General features: G+C 36.4%; 1 protein-coding gene across 1 annotated transcript in view; it reads right to left on the bottom strand.

The window, feature by feature from the left end:
* The window catches only part of LOC143039053 (bestrophin-2a-like), a 224,907-nt gene that overhangs the window by 59,690 nt on the left and 148,494 nt on the right, over nucleotides 1-16,723 (bottom strand). The window contains exon 2 of the mRNA XM_076208904.1: nucleotides 10,421-10,555. Within this exon, the coding sequence (XP_076065019.1) occupies nucleotides 10,421-10,555 (135 nt within the window). The remainder of the gene's footprint in view (nucleotides 1-10,420; nucleotides 10,556-16,723) is intronic.

The following is a 16,723-nucleotide window of genomic DNA, read 5'->3' as shown; positions in this document are numbered from 1 at the left end:
CCTCTTCAGCAGAATGCTTACAGAAAGTTAAGATGCAAGTTTATATAGGGTGGTGAGGTAGTACATAAAAGGGGGATGGGGCAAAGTAGGGGGACTCAGGTTACATGCCCTTGAAATAGTCGGGTCGCGGAAGGACAGTTAATGCTATTATGTCCGACCGCTTTTGACAATAATTTGTTTACAGCTACCTTCGTTATACAATCTGGGGGCCATTGTCCTTTTGAGGTATTAAAATTAGGATGATGTTTTATTAGGGAAGATTCTACAATTTTCCTTCGATAGCTACAGTGTGATTTAAAAATAATTGATGCATTATCCCAATCTAATCTATGGTCTTTTTGGCTGGCATGAAGGAACACAGCGGAGTTAACTTGTCGAAATATACAGTTTCCCTTTATTTCCGTTATTATTTCTCCGACAGTGGGTTTATAGTGAACATACATATATATATACATATATATACATATATATATATACATATATATATATATACATACATATATATATATATATATACATATATATATATATATACATATACATATATATATATATACATATATATATACATATACATACATATATATATATATATATACATATATTTACATTAGATATAAAAAGGTTGTTAGGAATCACATTGGTCCTCTATTATCTGCTGACGGTCAACTTGAATATTCAATTATTTTACCTTGGTATTCGTAAACGAAACACCTCAAAGTGAATTCCAAACTGAAACCTGTGAAAAGTCTAGGGTAAACTTATTCACTACGGTAAATATAACAAAAGAAAAAATTAAAAGGTGTATAGATAAACTCAAAGTAAAGAAAACACCAGGGCCTGACGGTTGGCATCCAAGAATCTTAAAGCAAATGAAAAATAAGATTGTTGTTCCATTAGAAATTATTTTCAAAAAATCCATCCTATCCGGAGATGTCCCAAGAGAATGGAAGCTAGCTAACGTTACTCCCATATTCAAAAAAGGTGACAAAAAGAAACCAAATAACTATAGGCCTATAAGTTTGACTTCAATCATAGGAAAAATAATGGAAACTATCATCAGAGATGCTATCGAACATCATTTAGTAAGTAACCGTTTGATAAATGATAGCCAGCATGGTTTCAGACGGAAACGTTCTTGCATGACTAACTTACTCGAATTCTACAACACAGTTATCTCGAATTATGACAAAAGAAACAATATAGATCTAATATATCTAGGCTTTGCAAAAGCTTTTGATACCGTCCCACACGGAAGACGGAATAAGTGGTAGCCTATTAGGTTGGACTAGTAATTGGTTGAATGGTCGAAAATAGAGAGTTGTTTTAAATGGAAAAACTTCTAGGTGGAAAAATGTTACAAGTGGAGTTCCTCAGGGTTCCGTTCCTGAGACACTTCTATTCATAGTATATATAAATGATATAGACCATGGACTAAAATCTACTGTTTCCGAATTTGCTGATGATACAAAACTGTGCGGAATGGCAAATGATCACTCAAACCAATTAGATATTCAAGAAGATTTAGATAAATTACAGCAATGGTCTGAAAAGTGGCTAAGGAAATTTAACACAAGTAAATGCAAGGTAATGCACATAGGTAAAAATAACAGTAAGTACGATTACAAGTTATTTGGAAATTCGTTGACAAAAGTGGATAGTGAAAAAGATCTCGGCGTAATTATCAGTAACGACCTCAAATCATCCAAGCAGTGTATTTCAGTCTCTGAGAAAGCAAATAAGATTCTAGGACTGATTGCGCGATCTTTTGATTTCAAAAGTCCATCAATCATTAACAAGCTAATCGTTAGTTCGTCAACATTTGGAATATGCTGTTTCCGTATGGTCACCGAATCTCATTAAAGACATTGACAGACTGGAAAAAGTATAACGGCGAGCCACAAAACTGATTCCAAATATCAAAAATAAATCATACGAAAATCGACTAAAACATATGAATCTGTTTTCCCTAAAAAAGCGTAGACTTAGAGGTGACTTGATACAGGTCTTTAAGATTTTAAAGGGAATTGACAACATCAAAAGTGACCAAATTTTCACATTGAATGAGAATCAGACAAGAAACAATGGTCTCAAACTGTCCGGAAATAGATTCAATTTGGAAGTAGGTAGAAACAACTTTGCCAACCGTGTAGTTAATGAATGGAATAAACTTCCTGCACAGGTAGTGCAATGTAGTTCAGTTCGAAGCTTTAAGAATCATTTAGATAAACACCTAAGCAAGATGCTGTAATGATTATAATTTATTTTATATTATTTGTTTTTGTTTTGTTATCATTAGTGTCTAATTTTCATTTATCATTAGTTATATGTCAATTAATTATTATTTACTATTTACCTGTTTGTTTATTATTTAACTATACCTATGCATTTATTTATGTATTTTATTTGTTATTTACATTATTATAGTTTTTATTCATTATTTTATTATTATGATTTTTTTTCGCATCCGACCTAGATATGGACCAAAAGGTCTCCTGTCGGCATGCTCCGCCTTTGTAATCCTTTGTAATATACATACATACATACATATATATATATACATATACATATACATATACATATATATATATATATATACATGTATATATATATATATATGTATATATGTAATATATATAAATATATATATAACGTATATATGAATATATATATATGTATATATATACATATATATATATATATATATATATATATATGTACATAAATATATATAATATACATACATATATAAATATATATTATATATATATATAATATATATATGTATATATATATATATATATATATATATATATATATAATATACACATATATATATAGAAGGAACTCTCTCCACTGTTCACGAGGATCATGTCACCACGGCGATGGTAACCAATGTCACGGGTACTCCTATTCCTCTCTCTCCTGCCAGTCACTTAGGCTCCTTTGAGGGGCTACTTTCCAGGACTCGCCTATTATAGCAGCTTCTGTACTACAGTCTCCTCCAACACGTGACCCTGCTCACTTAGCGTCTGAGTTTGCCACATTTGTAGGCGAGATTGATTTTCCTGAAGAGACGCCTCGTCTCCTTGACCTGTTAGTTACTCACTGTCAGGCTTTGGCTTTACCAGGTGATCCGTTAGGGGTTACGGACCGTGTGGTTCATAGAATTGATCTTCAGCCAGGTACTCGTCCTGTTTACGTCCCCTCTTACAGGCTACCTCACTCTCGTCGGCTAGCCCAGTCCTTGGTTGACGATTTATTGCGTGAAGGTGTTGTACAGGAGTCCCACTCAGAGTGGAACTCGCCTCTTCTCCTGGTGCCTAAGAAAGATGGATCTTTTCGTCCTGTTGTTGATTACAGGAAAGTTAACGAGGTCACCATTCCAAACCATTATCCTCTGCCTCTCTTAAGCGAGCTTCTTCATTCCATTGGCACTGGTAATACTGTGTTCACCACCTTAGAATTAAAAGCAGGTTTTTGGCAGATACCCCTGGAGGAGAAGTCTCGTAAAGTCACGGCCTTCTCGACTCCCAGTGGGCACTATGAATGGCTTCGTTGCCCCATGGGTTTGCGGAATGCTCCTTTGACTTGCCAGCGCTTACTTAACTCCATTTTTCATGGCTTAGTTGGATATGGACTTTTTGTTTACCTGGATGATTTGATTTTAGTTTCCAAAGATGTGGAAAGCCACTTTACTAAGTTGTCCATGGTCTTGCAACGTTTTGCTGAAGCTGGGTTGAAACTCAACTTACCCAAGTGTTCCTTTTTCAAGTCTAGTATCCAATTCCTAGGTCATGTTGTAGACAAACATGGTATCCACACCACAGGTGATAAAATCAAAGCGGTGAGAGACTTCCCTATACCGAAGACAGTTGAACATGTACGTTCCTTCCTTGGACTTGCAGGATACTATCGTGCATTCATTAAAGACTTTGCTTCAATTGCTTCCCCTCTCACTCGCCTTCTCAAGAAGGACTCTTCCTTCCAGTGGCGTGATGTTCATCAGAATAGTTTTGATTCCTTGAAGCTTGCTCTTACTGCAGCGCCTGTGTTGGCCTTCCCTGATTACAGTCTCCCCTTTACCATTTGTACAGATGCTTCTGGTACAGGCATTGGAGCTGTACTCATGCAACAAGTAGATGGATATAGACCTCATGTTATTGCATATGTTAGTCGCATTCTTAATAAGCCTGAGTCCCGTTACTCTGTTACTCATTTAGAGGCCCTGGCAGTGGTGTGGGCTTTAAAGCATTTCCGTGATATCATTTTTGGATATCCTATTACAGTCTACACGGACCACACTGCTGTCACTCAGCTTTTTAAGGGTAAGAATCTGTCAGGCCGTCTAGCCAGATGGTTCCTCACGATCGAGGAATTCAATCCATCCCTTAAATATATCCCGGGGCGTGCGAACCACGTTGCTGATGCACTTTCACGGAATATCCCTGTTGCTGCTGTTACAGTGATTCATAACTTTTCCCTGTAAGATCTGGCCAAAGCTCAGCGTGACGACTCTGGTCTGCAGTCATTTATGCTTTGGAGTCTGGTGATGATTCCACCTTACCAGCTTTACCAGTACCTTTGTCCCAATTCTCCCTGCAGGACAAGGTTCTCATTCGTAATGTGGAAATGTTTGAGCAAGATGTGGGAAAGCTAGTGATCCCTGTGTCTCTAGTTCCCGTTGTTTTGTCCCTTGCTCATGGTGCCCCTCAGGCTGGTCACCCAGATCGTGACAAAACTCTAGCTATGGCACGGAAGAAGTATTATTGACCTAAAATGCGACTAGACATTACCTCTTATGTAGCCCGGTGTAGTTCTTGTGCCCAGAACAAAGGTTCTACGAGCACTGCTCCCATTTTAGAGTACCCTACCCCTTCTCGCCCTTTTCAGACTGTGGCTATAGACCTTTTGCAACTGCCTCGTAGCACGCAAGGCTCTGTGTATGTCCTTGTGTGTGTGGATCACTTTAGTCGTTTTGTAGGCTTAGCTCCCTTACGTAACAAATCTTTCACCAGTTGTAGCACATGATTTAGTTTCCCATGTGTTGTGTCCATACACCCCTCCTTCGGTGCTCCTTAGTGATAATGGGACGGAATTTAGGAACGAGGTTTTGACAGGTATTTGCGAACGTTACGGCATCAAACAGACGTTCTTGACTGCTTATCATCCAGCGTCCAATGGTCTTGTTGAGAGGACGAACAGGAAAATTTTAGAGATCCTACGTCACCTTGCTAGTAATTTTCATGAGTCTTGGGAGGATTGGCTTCCCCATGTCAGTGCTTGTATCAATAGCACCATTAATGTTTCTACGGGCAAAACGCCTCATTATGTTATCTTTGGAGTTGAGAAACGGCTCCCATATGATGTGCTTGACAGCCCTGCTCTTCCCCTCTACAATTTAGATGACTATAGTAAAATCCAGAGTCATGTGATGCATGCCATTTATAGTTCTATAAGAGATAAATTGGATGTTTCAAAGGCCATGTTGAAACAACATGCTCGTGCAAAACCTGTGACCATCGGTGTTGGTGATCATGTCTTCAAAAGCATGCCTGATCGCCAGTCGAAATTGAATTGCAAATTTGAGGGTCCCCTTTTGGTGACTGAACGCCTACACCCTAACAAGTTCAGGATTTTTTACCCTTCTATAGGCCTTGGCGAGATTTCACACTCTGATAGGCTCAAGAAGACTCAAGTGCCTATCCCTGCCTTTACCCGGCCTCCTCCAGGGCCCACTGTAATAACTATGCCTTGTTTATCTACCCCTAATAATTATGACCTTAGGTCAAGGGGTCCTGTAATTACCTAAACTTTCATTGTGTATTGTTATGTATTCTTTGTGATATTTACCATTTTTGTGTGTGTCCCTTTCTTGGTTATAATGTGTAACTATTGTTTAGCTCTTAAGTGTACAGTTTTGAATTGTATTTTGTCGTGTTTAGATATTAAGTATCATGTCCCGGACGTCCGGCAATTGCTGTATTTGTACTTTTGTTAACTGGCGCCAGTCTTATGTTCCTTTCTGTGTTTGTGTGTATTGTCTTTATGTAATTAATTATGTATGTGTTTATTTAATGTATTGGGTGTGCTATTGTATCCATTTTTCTCACACTTTTGTCTGCCACTGTTGCATATGTGGTGTGTGTGTGGTTTGTCCTTATGTATTTTGGATTCTCCTTGCCTCGGTCAGTCTTTTTCTTGTTTGCTTGGTAGGGTCACCGAGTGGTACTGGCCGAGCGGTGTGTTAGCGTGGTATGTCGTACATCATACCATTATCGTACATTGTAATTGTGTGTTGCTTATTAGGGGAATTATACGTTTCCCCCTCTTTATAAAATTGTCATATGTTTTGTTGTTTGTTGTTTTATTATTTATTGTAATTATGTGTAATCATTGTGTATATTGTAATTATATTGGATATCGCATAATGCGATGCATGTCTGTTCGCGCCAAGATTGGCGGCGTGGCGTCAGTTGAGAGCCAGCTCTCGTTGTATACACACGTATTAGTTGTCAGTATCAGAGATTACAGTGTTTCCCACAATTTGACTTTTATTTAATAGCCACCCAACACAGTCTGTCTGTCTGTCTGTCTGTGTTCAACTTGCGAACTTCATCCGGACTCGTCCTTTAAACCACAGAGTGTTAAAGTTATTTTGTGAGGATATGGGAAGTGATCATCAAGTTCTTCTTTTCCATTCAGAAGCACGGTGGCTCTCCTGTGGGAAAACCTAACTCGTATTGCAAAGCTGAATGACAAGATTACAACATTTCTCCAAAAGTATCAGAGTAACTTTGTTGAAAAATTTGAGAACGAAATGTTCATCCTTTCTCTCTCCTATCTGGCAGATATTTTCAGCCATTTGAATTACCTTAACTTATCCATGCAAGGCATGTTTGCTAGTAACATTCTTTGTACAGAGAGAGTAGAACCCTTCAAGAGGAAGCTCTCACTCTGGAAGCGTCGAATCCAGAGAGGGCGTGTGGGAAGGTTTCCTACCCTTGAAGAGAAATTGGGGGATAAGACAATCAGCCCCATGCTTGTAGAAAATGTTGCTGCTCACATCTCGCACCTTAAGACCACCATGGCAGAGTACTTTCCCAAGGATAAAACATTTCCAGAATGGACTCAGCAATCCTTACTGGCAGACATGAGTGATGCTGACAACCTGAAGGAGGAGCTTATTGATCTACAGGTGAACCAGGGTTATCGGACAAAATTCCGTACATTTCCACTGTCTTTTTTTTTTTTTCTTTTTTTTTAAATCCTTAACTGGTGAAGGCAGCGCTGGAAAAGATAATTCCATGTCCAACATCCTACTTGTGTGAGAAGGCATTCTCCATCATGCTTCTGATCAAAACAGCCGTACGGAACCGCCTTCAAAGTGAGGTGCTCCACGATATGAGGAAAACCTTGATTAGAGAAACTGTCACATAAGCAACAGCAAAACTCGCATTGAGTGTCTGTTTGATTACCCTGTGGTGTATGTTTGATTTTGTCCATGTTCTTTATTTTTTTCTGCTTTTTTTTCTTATTGCTTTTGCCAAAAGGACTGGCATCCTTAATGCTTTTGTTTTGGAGAATGAACAAAATAATGGATCAAGCAGTACTGCACTTCACCTTATTTCATCATTGTAGTAACACGATGTTTGCCAAAGTCTGGGGTTGCTAGACTACGTACCCCTCACTACAGGGGTGCTGAGGTTGGAAAAGGTTAAGAAACGCTGGTAGAGACCAATGTGATCTGAGCAATTCAGTCGATATAATTATTTTTCTTTCCAATAAACACTTTAATACGAGTTCATACAATTCTAGAATCACTAGCTAGCTACAATTTCGTGATGAAAGCAAGGCAATTGTAAGATTTTATAGATTAATATGTATGTAATATATCTTTCATGTGAAGAAAAAAATATGTTCTAACTTTTGATTATGAACATAAAATTGGCTGAGATTTTTGAATGCGTTTGAATTCATCCGATTCTCTTTTTCAAGAATTTACGCACAAAGGACCATGATCAAAGATGTTCAAATAAAACAAAACCGACTATTACTTTTTTATACCTGAATCCGACTGTCTAAAAAAATCTTGACAAATGTGCATGGTCAAATGTGTTCTTTAGTTCAACCTTTTCGAAAACTCAAGCCCAGTTCACCCTTCAAGTGGTATGACACACAGAGCAAATTTTGTTGTCAAAAACGCAGTAACTTTTATTTCTGTGAGAGAAGGCCTCTAGCCTGAAACGAATCTTGATCGATTAATTCCTTCTGAGGGAAACAAAAGACCCTACTCTACACCAAGAAATTATTGACGCCTACCACATATATCTTGCAGGACCAAAGAGATGTGCAGCACATCCGGATTTATATATATGATCACCTGATACTCATTTGGATACTGAAACGGCTAACCCACTGCGCTTCAAATAACAACAAATCATTGATACCTACCACATATATCTTTTACGTTCCTAAAAGGTGTGCAGCACATTCGGGTTTATATATATATATATATATATATATATATATATATATATATATATATATATATATATAATGTATGTATGTATATATATTTGTACAACACTGAATGGGTCCCAATGATTAGGGATACATTGTAACAACCACAGTGCATTTTAATTCTAAGCCATCAACATCGGGAGACCTAATGGAGGCCGACATACAGAAATTAAAATGCGGTACTGCCAAGGACTTGAACCCAGCAATCACATGACAAGTGCCGTAGTAACTTACCAACTACGCTATCAAGAGAGATATAAGTTGAGCGCAACTTTTCTTATATATTTGTATGCTCGAGTTACATACACATACATGAAATTTTGCGTTCAACCCATCTCCACTATGATAGTACAATTGAAAGTATACAAACGCGGGAAAGTATTTGTACAACACTGAATGGGTCCCAGTGATTAGAGATACATTTTAACAACCACAATGCACTTTAATTCTAAGCCATCAACATCGGGAGACCTAATGGAGGCCGACATGCAGAAATTGAAATGCGGTACTGCCAAGGACTCGAACCCAGCAATCACATAACAAGTGCCGTAGTAACTTACCAACTACGCTATCAAGAGAGATATAAGTTGCAGGTCGGCCTCCATTAGGTTTCCCGATATTGATGGCTTAGAATTAAAGTGCATTGTGGTTGTTAATATATATATATATATATATATATATATATATATATATATATATATATATATATTCTAACAACCACAATGCACTTTAATTCTAAGTTATATATATATATATATATATATATATATATATATATATATATATATATATGATCACCTGATACTTATTTGGATACTGAAACGGGTAACCCATAGCACTTAAAATAACAACAGGTTTCTTGCAAAGTACGCATGTGAACTTCCTACTGCAGAAAATAAGGAGTAAAACGAAGCACTCTTGTAAGCCCAAGTGCAAAATGGGACGCAGGCGACACAGTATAGAGGAAAGGCAGACTTCCTATTACTGAACTGAAGCACAATTTGAACTTCTCTCCCTCTCAAAATGCTTCTGGATGCAATACCACCTCAGCATTTCAAGTGAGAGAGAAGTTCAAAATGTACTTCAATTCAGCAACAGGAAGTCTGCCTTTCTTCTGTGCTGCGTAACCTGTGTCGCCTGCGTTTCATGTTGCGCTTATGCTTAGTGTTGATCATGTTCCTTGTGCACCTAGAGAGTGTAGGACTGAAAGAAACATTTTAGTCTGACTTAAAAAAAAAAGTAGGTAATGAAAGTCTAAATCTTGAAACATAAAACTGGGATGATACAATACAGGCAACATACTCTACCTGTTAGCCTTTCACAGTAAGCCTCGTTTCACACGTATCGACTTTTCGTCATGAGCCCGTTCACGACACCTGGTGCTCTAAAAAAAAAAAAAAAAAAAAAAAAAAAAAACATGGATGTCTTTGCGCGTTTCACACATCACTACCGCGACCACGTGTTAAGGATGAAACGCACGAGAGGCTGTTTAGCCGCGAAACCGCTGCGGCTGTTTAGCCGTTTTTATAGAACACACTACTTTAAATGGAATTGCGCGCATTAGCGGTTAAGTAACTAATGCGCGCAATTCCATTAAAAGTAGTGTGTTCTATAAAAACGGCTAAACAGCCGCAGCGGTTGAGCGGCTAAACAGCCTCTCGTGCGTCCGTAGCCTTAGTGTCCATAGACACCCATGGTTATTTGAAAGCGACGTCTTGACGAAGACGGCGCACGACGAAAAGTCGATACGTGTGAAAAGAGCCTAACCAAATACGAGCGTACCACCTAGAGTACATACTTACGTGTTCTGCGTGCTTTTGTATAAACGAGCATGCAGACTCACAAGCTAAAGATAGCATCCGTGCGTGCGTGCGTGCGTGTGTGCGTGTGTACTCACTTGTCAGGCCATGGGATCGCCATATATTGCTGCCACCAGCGCGTCGCCACGAACGAGACGTAGAAGCCCAGGATGAACGAGAGAGGGATGTAGTTCATGAATGTATCACAGTACACCACCACTTGTTCGAATGATCTGAGGAAGAGGGAAACCAATTGATTTAGTCAAAGGACCAGAAAAAGTCACCATAATTACGTAAAATAATTTATAAATCAGCAAAACACGCATGTCATTGATGCTTGTCAATTTTAGATACCATCAGACAAGAACAACTTGATTTTTCATTTTTTGTTAGAATTTACTTGAAGGCAATGCCAGCATGAGCTTGCAGCTGCATTATCCACTCAGTGTAATAACCAACATTAATAACGTTTTCAAAGAAGAATGTATTTATGACGATTCAAAAGAAACTATTTCCACTGGAATAACAGTGCCCTCACTGTGAAGTCTTTCTCCAAAACATTTGGCTATTCATTATGAACAATGCATGAGGAAGCTACCAAGACTGAATACGGATTTTAAACACAGACATAATATGCATTATTTGAAATTTGACAAATGGTCTTTCAGTCAAAACGTAGGGGAAAGAAAAGTAGAGGGAGTTGTACGAAGATAGCTGGAAACTAGTGTTCAAGAAGGTGACGATTTGGCAGCCAGGGAACCAACACAATTGGAAGAAAAACAAATACTTTCTCGTCAGAGGTTTCACAAATGGAGAAACCTGAAGTTTCTACATAAAACGAAAGTCTTCTCTCATGGAAAATGTATCAATTGAATGCTACTGTGTGCAGTCTTTCTCAAACAATTCAGTTATCCATCGCAGAACCGTTCCCTTCGCCTCACCACAGTGGCTTAATCCGGTTTAGTAAACTTGTATACATGGCGAGATATGAATGTGGGGATTTGGAATGGCTGTAATAGTCGTGAAGGTGAATGTAGTATGAAAGTAGTGTGATGAGCTCAACCGTACTGACTAGGTTCTAGCATTGAAATACGACACACAGTTTTTGCACCTATGATGTCTGCTGTTGCAGAGATAGGTTGAAAAGCTTTGAGAGGGTTTCGTACTTAATGAGGATCGAACCGGGCCTCACAAGTCCAATTCAGGGACGCTAACTACTACTCCATGTATGTTAACATGAAGTAGTAGCTGGCGCTATTTCTACTCTACAACTTTAGCGCTGCCTATCTGATTCCTATCACACTGTAGGCTTTATCTTTTTCAAATTAACTAGCCTAACCAAGAAAACGTTCTTTTGTACAACTACAATTCTTAGTATTTTTGCTGTATGGGTACATGTGTATCAGGAATGTAATAATCATACCCTTTATTATAATAATTATATTTCAGGATGAATGGACGAAAGGATGACGAGGCTCGATTTATTTTTCCCCTCATCTGCATCGAAATTTTTGGGTGGATGAGAAGGTGAGGTGAGGTGAGGTGGTGGAGGTAAACCAACTCCGACTCTCGGGCCGCGGAAGAGGTTTGCCTAATTCAGCGGTTTTCAACATTACATTCGTGTGACTCCCTTTCATTTTTCTCCTAAATCCCACCCCGTCTAAGAGGTATTGAAAAATGTTGGTGAAGATAAATCCTTTACTTTATTACAAAGTAGACAATCATAATTATCTTATATTTCTTCTGCCAGGACAGTTTTTTTTTTCTTCTTTTTTTTTCAGACTCTTCACATTATATAGAAACTTATCATTTGTAAGAGTAGGCCATGGCCTCCAGGTTGAGAACCACTGGTCTACCTGCATCGCTTTGGACACAAATAGTGTGGCATGGAAAAGGTCAACACTTCATACCACGAGTGGCTGACCCGGGAGGAGTAGATACAGTAAATGGGTCTTATTTGTTTACGAAGTGAGTGTGGGTGTTGACTCGACCACCCGTGCACAAGAAAATGCCTTTGGTATCTACGCATTTGTATCAATCTATCTATATATCAAGAACTTTTTTCCCCCATATAAGGAAGGTAGCTCAGTCAGAGGCACGTACTTATTCCCATCCATTTCACTCCCTTCCACCCTTCCCATCTCAGCTCCTCGTGGATGACGAGTCATCCCTGCATCCGCCAACTGCCCTGGGTCAAACGCAATGCAGCAAGACACAGTATCAATCTGCTATCAACGAATCTTTATCTTGTTGCTTACAACAATTTCATTTCAATGCAATCACTTCTTTGTCATGATTTTTTTTTTTTTTCAGTATTCCATGGGTTCAAAAACCAAAAACACATTTCTTTTTTGTACTCTGCTCACACTTTCCACCTGTACATTACTATATTTCCTTTTAATCACTTTAAACTAAATGTTGCCATGATTGATGCCGAGCTTATTTTGTCTGTTTTGAGGTATTGTAACGTTAACTTACTTTGAGGCATAATTACTTCTCTTTTACCTCTCACTGCTTCACATGACACAAGACATTTTTATTCAGTAATTAAGTTTAATTAACTTCAGTGATACTGCGTATCTGGAATGACCTGGAATATAAGGGCAGCTCATTTTACAAGTCGTTCTGTCATTCCATATGGTTCTAATAGTGACTGCCCTATGCTCCGAAAGCACACTGTTCTGATGTACATACATAAGCACACAAATTCATACATTAAGGATTCGGTTTAACGTCGCAAACTCCTCCTATCAGGAGGCTAGGGCGATGCCCCTTACAGAGGAATGTAGCGTGGAATTTAATGGAGTATGCCCTTGGTCCAACTCGTTTGCTGAAGGGTTCAAACCACCGTCACCTCGACCTCCGTCATAAGTACCGACCCTCTAGCCCGCTCGGCCAGCGAGAATTTCTCATACATATCAACTTGTACATATACAAATACATACACACAAACACATAAACACATATACACGTACAGAAATACAACAAATACACAAACAATATAGACAAGAAAGGGGAGAAGGAAAGAAACTAGGGGAGGTTGCACACGGACATCTCATCAACGACCTCCGGCTTGCTCAACAAACCAACTTTTTGGAAGTGTAGATATTTCAACTCGGCCACCTTCCTTTAAAAAAAAAAAAAAAAAAAAAAAAAAGGATTAATATCTGCACTGGGGACCATTCAGTGTGTGTGTATAACAAGTGCCCACGCGCACATACTACCATTGTACCATCATAGCGGGGATGAGTTGAGCACAAGGTTCGTGTATATGTATGGAGCTCCAGCATACAAATATAAGAAGTTGTGCTCAACTTATATCTCTCTTGATGGCACAGTAGTTAGTCACTGTTACTTTGATACGTCTGAGCTGAGGTTCGAGCCCTTGGTTTCACTTCGTATCATTTTCCGCATATGTCTCCGTCGAGCGCATTGTCAGTCTCGTTCGTGATGACATGGAATCAAAAGTAAAAAAAAAAAAAAAAAGATAATGTGGTTGAAAAAGGATTAATATCTGCACTGGGGACCATTCAGTGTGTGTGTATAACACTTGCCCACGCGCATATACTACCATTGTACCATCATAGCGGGGATGGGTTGAGCACAAGATTCGTGTATATGTATGTAGCTCCAGCATACACATATAAGAAGTTGTGCTCAACTTATATCTCTCTTGATGGCGCAGTGTTTAGTCACTGTTACTTTGATACGTCTGAGCTGAGGTTCGAGCCCTTGGTTTCACTTCGTATCATTTTCCGCATATGTCTCCGTCGAGCGCATTGTCAGTCTCGTTCGCGATGACATGGAATTAAAAAAAAAGAAAAGAAAAGAAAAAAAAAACTCAATGTGGTTGAAAAAAGAAAAGGAAAAAAAAATAATATCTGAACTGGGGACCATCCAGTGTGTGTGTATATATATATATATATATATATATATATATATATATATATATATATATATATATATATGTATATATATATATATATGTATATATATATATATGTATATATATATATATACATATATATATATATGTATATACATATAATATATATATATATGCATATATATATATATTATATATGTATGTATATATATATATACTATATATATATATATTATATATATATATTATATATATGTATGTATATATATACTATATATATATATATGTATATATATATATATATATATATATATATATATAAACATATATATATGTAGGGGGAAAAGGCCTTTGGTATATGTGTGTATATTATATATATATATATATATATATATATATATGTATATAAATATATACATATATATACACATATATATATATATATATATATGTATATAAATATATACATATATATATACATATATATATATATATATATATATATGCATATATATATATATATATATATATATATATATATATTGCAAAAATAATCACAATAACGCGTGACGAAAAGATATTGCAGAAACCACAGGGAAATTAAAGTCGGAATACTGAACGTTTTCGTCTATTACGACATCCTCAGAGTACAAAGAAAGAATAAATAGAACACAATATTTATACAGAAGAAAGAAAACTGGGAGAGGTCATAGCAACATAAAACCTTCGGAGATTATACATACAACACATTCAATTACAAATGGAAATGTTAAAGTTAATAAAAATACATATACATTCATATACACATGGAAATAAGAATGGTAATAGTAACAAGAAAAAAATAGATAAATAAAAAAATAAAATAAAATAAAAAGAACAAAAACCATGTGGCCGAAAGGTCCACAGGACAATTGCTACAATTAGGAAACTAGGTACTGCTTTACTATCCTATGATATTGTTTAGTTAAACCAAAATACAAGTAATATTATTATCAAATTGTACAAAAAAGAAAAGAAAAACACAATATTTAACAGAAATGCGAAAACTGGAAAGGTTATGCCACATAAAACTTTCGGACGTTATGCATACATACACACTCATATACACAGAAATATTAATGATAACAGTAAATGAAAAAATACATACTCAATTGTATGCACATGGAAATAATAATGGAAATAGTAAAACAAACAAAAATACAAAAGAACAAAACCTTGTGGCTGAAAGGTCCACAGGACATTTGGTACCATTAGGAATTTTGGTACTGTTTTACTATCCTATTAATTATAAAATTGTCTAGTTTAAATAAATCTAAAATCAAGCCAAATGTCCAGTGGGGTTTTTGTCCATGTTAGAGACACAAACCACAACATTGACTGGGACAACGTTAAGAAAATTGTTGATTGTAATTCAGCTTTAGATAGGAACATCATTGAATCCTGTTTCATAAAGAACAATTTTGATAATAATATTAACTTGAGTTTAGGTTTATTTAAACTAGACAATTAATAGGATAGTAAAACAGTACCAAATTTCCTAATGGTACCAAATGTCCTGTGGACCTTTCAGCCACAAGGTTTTGTTCTTTTGTATTTTTGTTTGTTTTACTATTACCATTATTATTTCCATGTGTATATGATTGTGTATGTATTTTTTCATTTACTGTTACCATTAATATTTCTGTGTATATGAGTGTGTATGTATGCATAACGTCCGAAAGTTTTATGTGGCATAACCTTTCCAGTTTTCGTATTTCTGTTAAATATTGTGTTTTTTTTTCTTTTTTGTACAATTTGATAATAATATTACTTGTGTTTTGGTTTAACTAAACAATATCATAGGATAGTAAAGCAGTACCTAGTTTCCTAATTGTACCAATTGTCCTGTGGACCTTTCGGCCACATGGTTTTTGTTCTTTTTATTTTATTTTATTTTTATTTTTATTTTTTTCTTGTTACTATTACCATTCTTATTTCCATGTGTATATGAATGTATATGTATTTTTATTAACATTAACATTTCCATTTGTAATTGAATGTGTTGTATGTATAATGTCCGAAGGTTTTATGTGGCTATGACCATCTCCCAGTTTTCTTTCTTCTGTATAAATATTGTGTTCTATTTATTCTTTCTTTGTACTCTGAGGATGTCGTAATAGACGAAAACGTTCAGTATTCCGACTTTAATTTCCCTGTGGTTTCTGCAAAATATATATATATATATATATATATATATATATATATATATATATATATATATATATATATCTATATCTATATATATACATATATATATATATATATATATATATATTATATATATATATATATATCAAGGACTACTATTACACAGGACGTGCGCACCCAGACCCCTGGGTCCGCTAGCGGAGTCCATTGCTTTCTTTGTAACCTAACGTTTTATATTGGATAAATATATCAAAACTAGAAACCTAACATTGTATATAGGACAAATATATTGGACAAATATTTCAAAAGTGGAGTATATGGGAAATTA

The sequence above is a fragment of the Oratosquilla oratoria genome, chromosome 25 (assembly GCF_046742065.1).
Source record: "Oratosquilla oratoria isolate Oo_2021 chromosome 25, ASM4674206v1, whole genome shotgun sequence".
Lineage (NCBI taxonomy): Eukaryota > Metazoa > Arthropoda > Malacostraca > Stomatopoda > Squillidae > Oratosquilla > Oratosquilla oratoria.
This window is presented reverse-complemented; position numbering and strand designations above follow the sequence as displayed.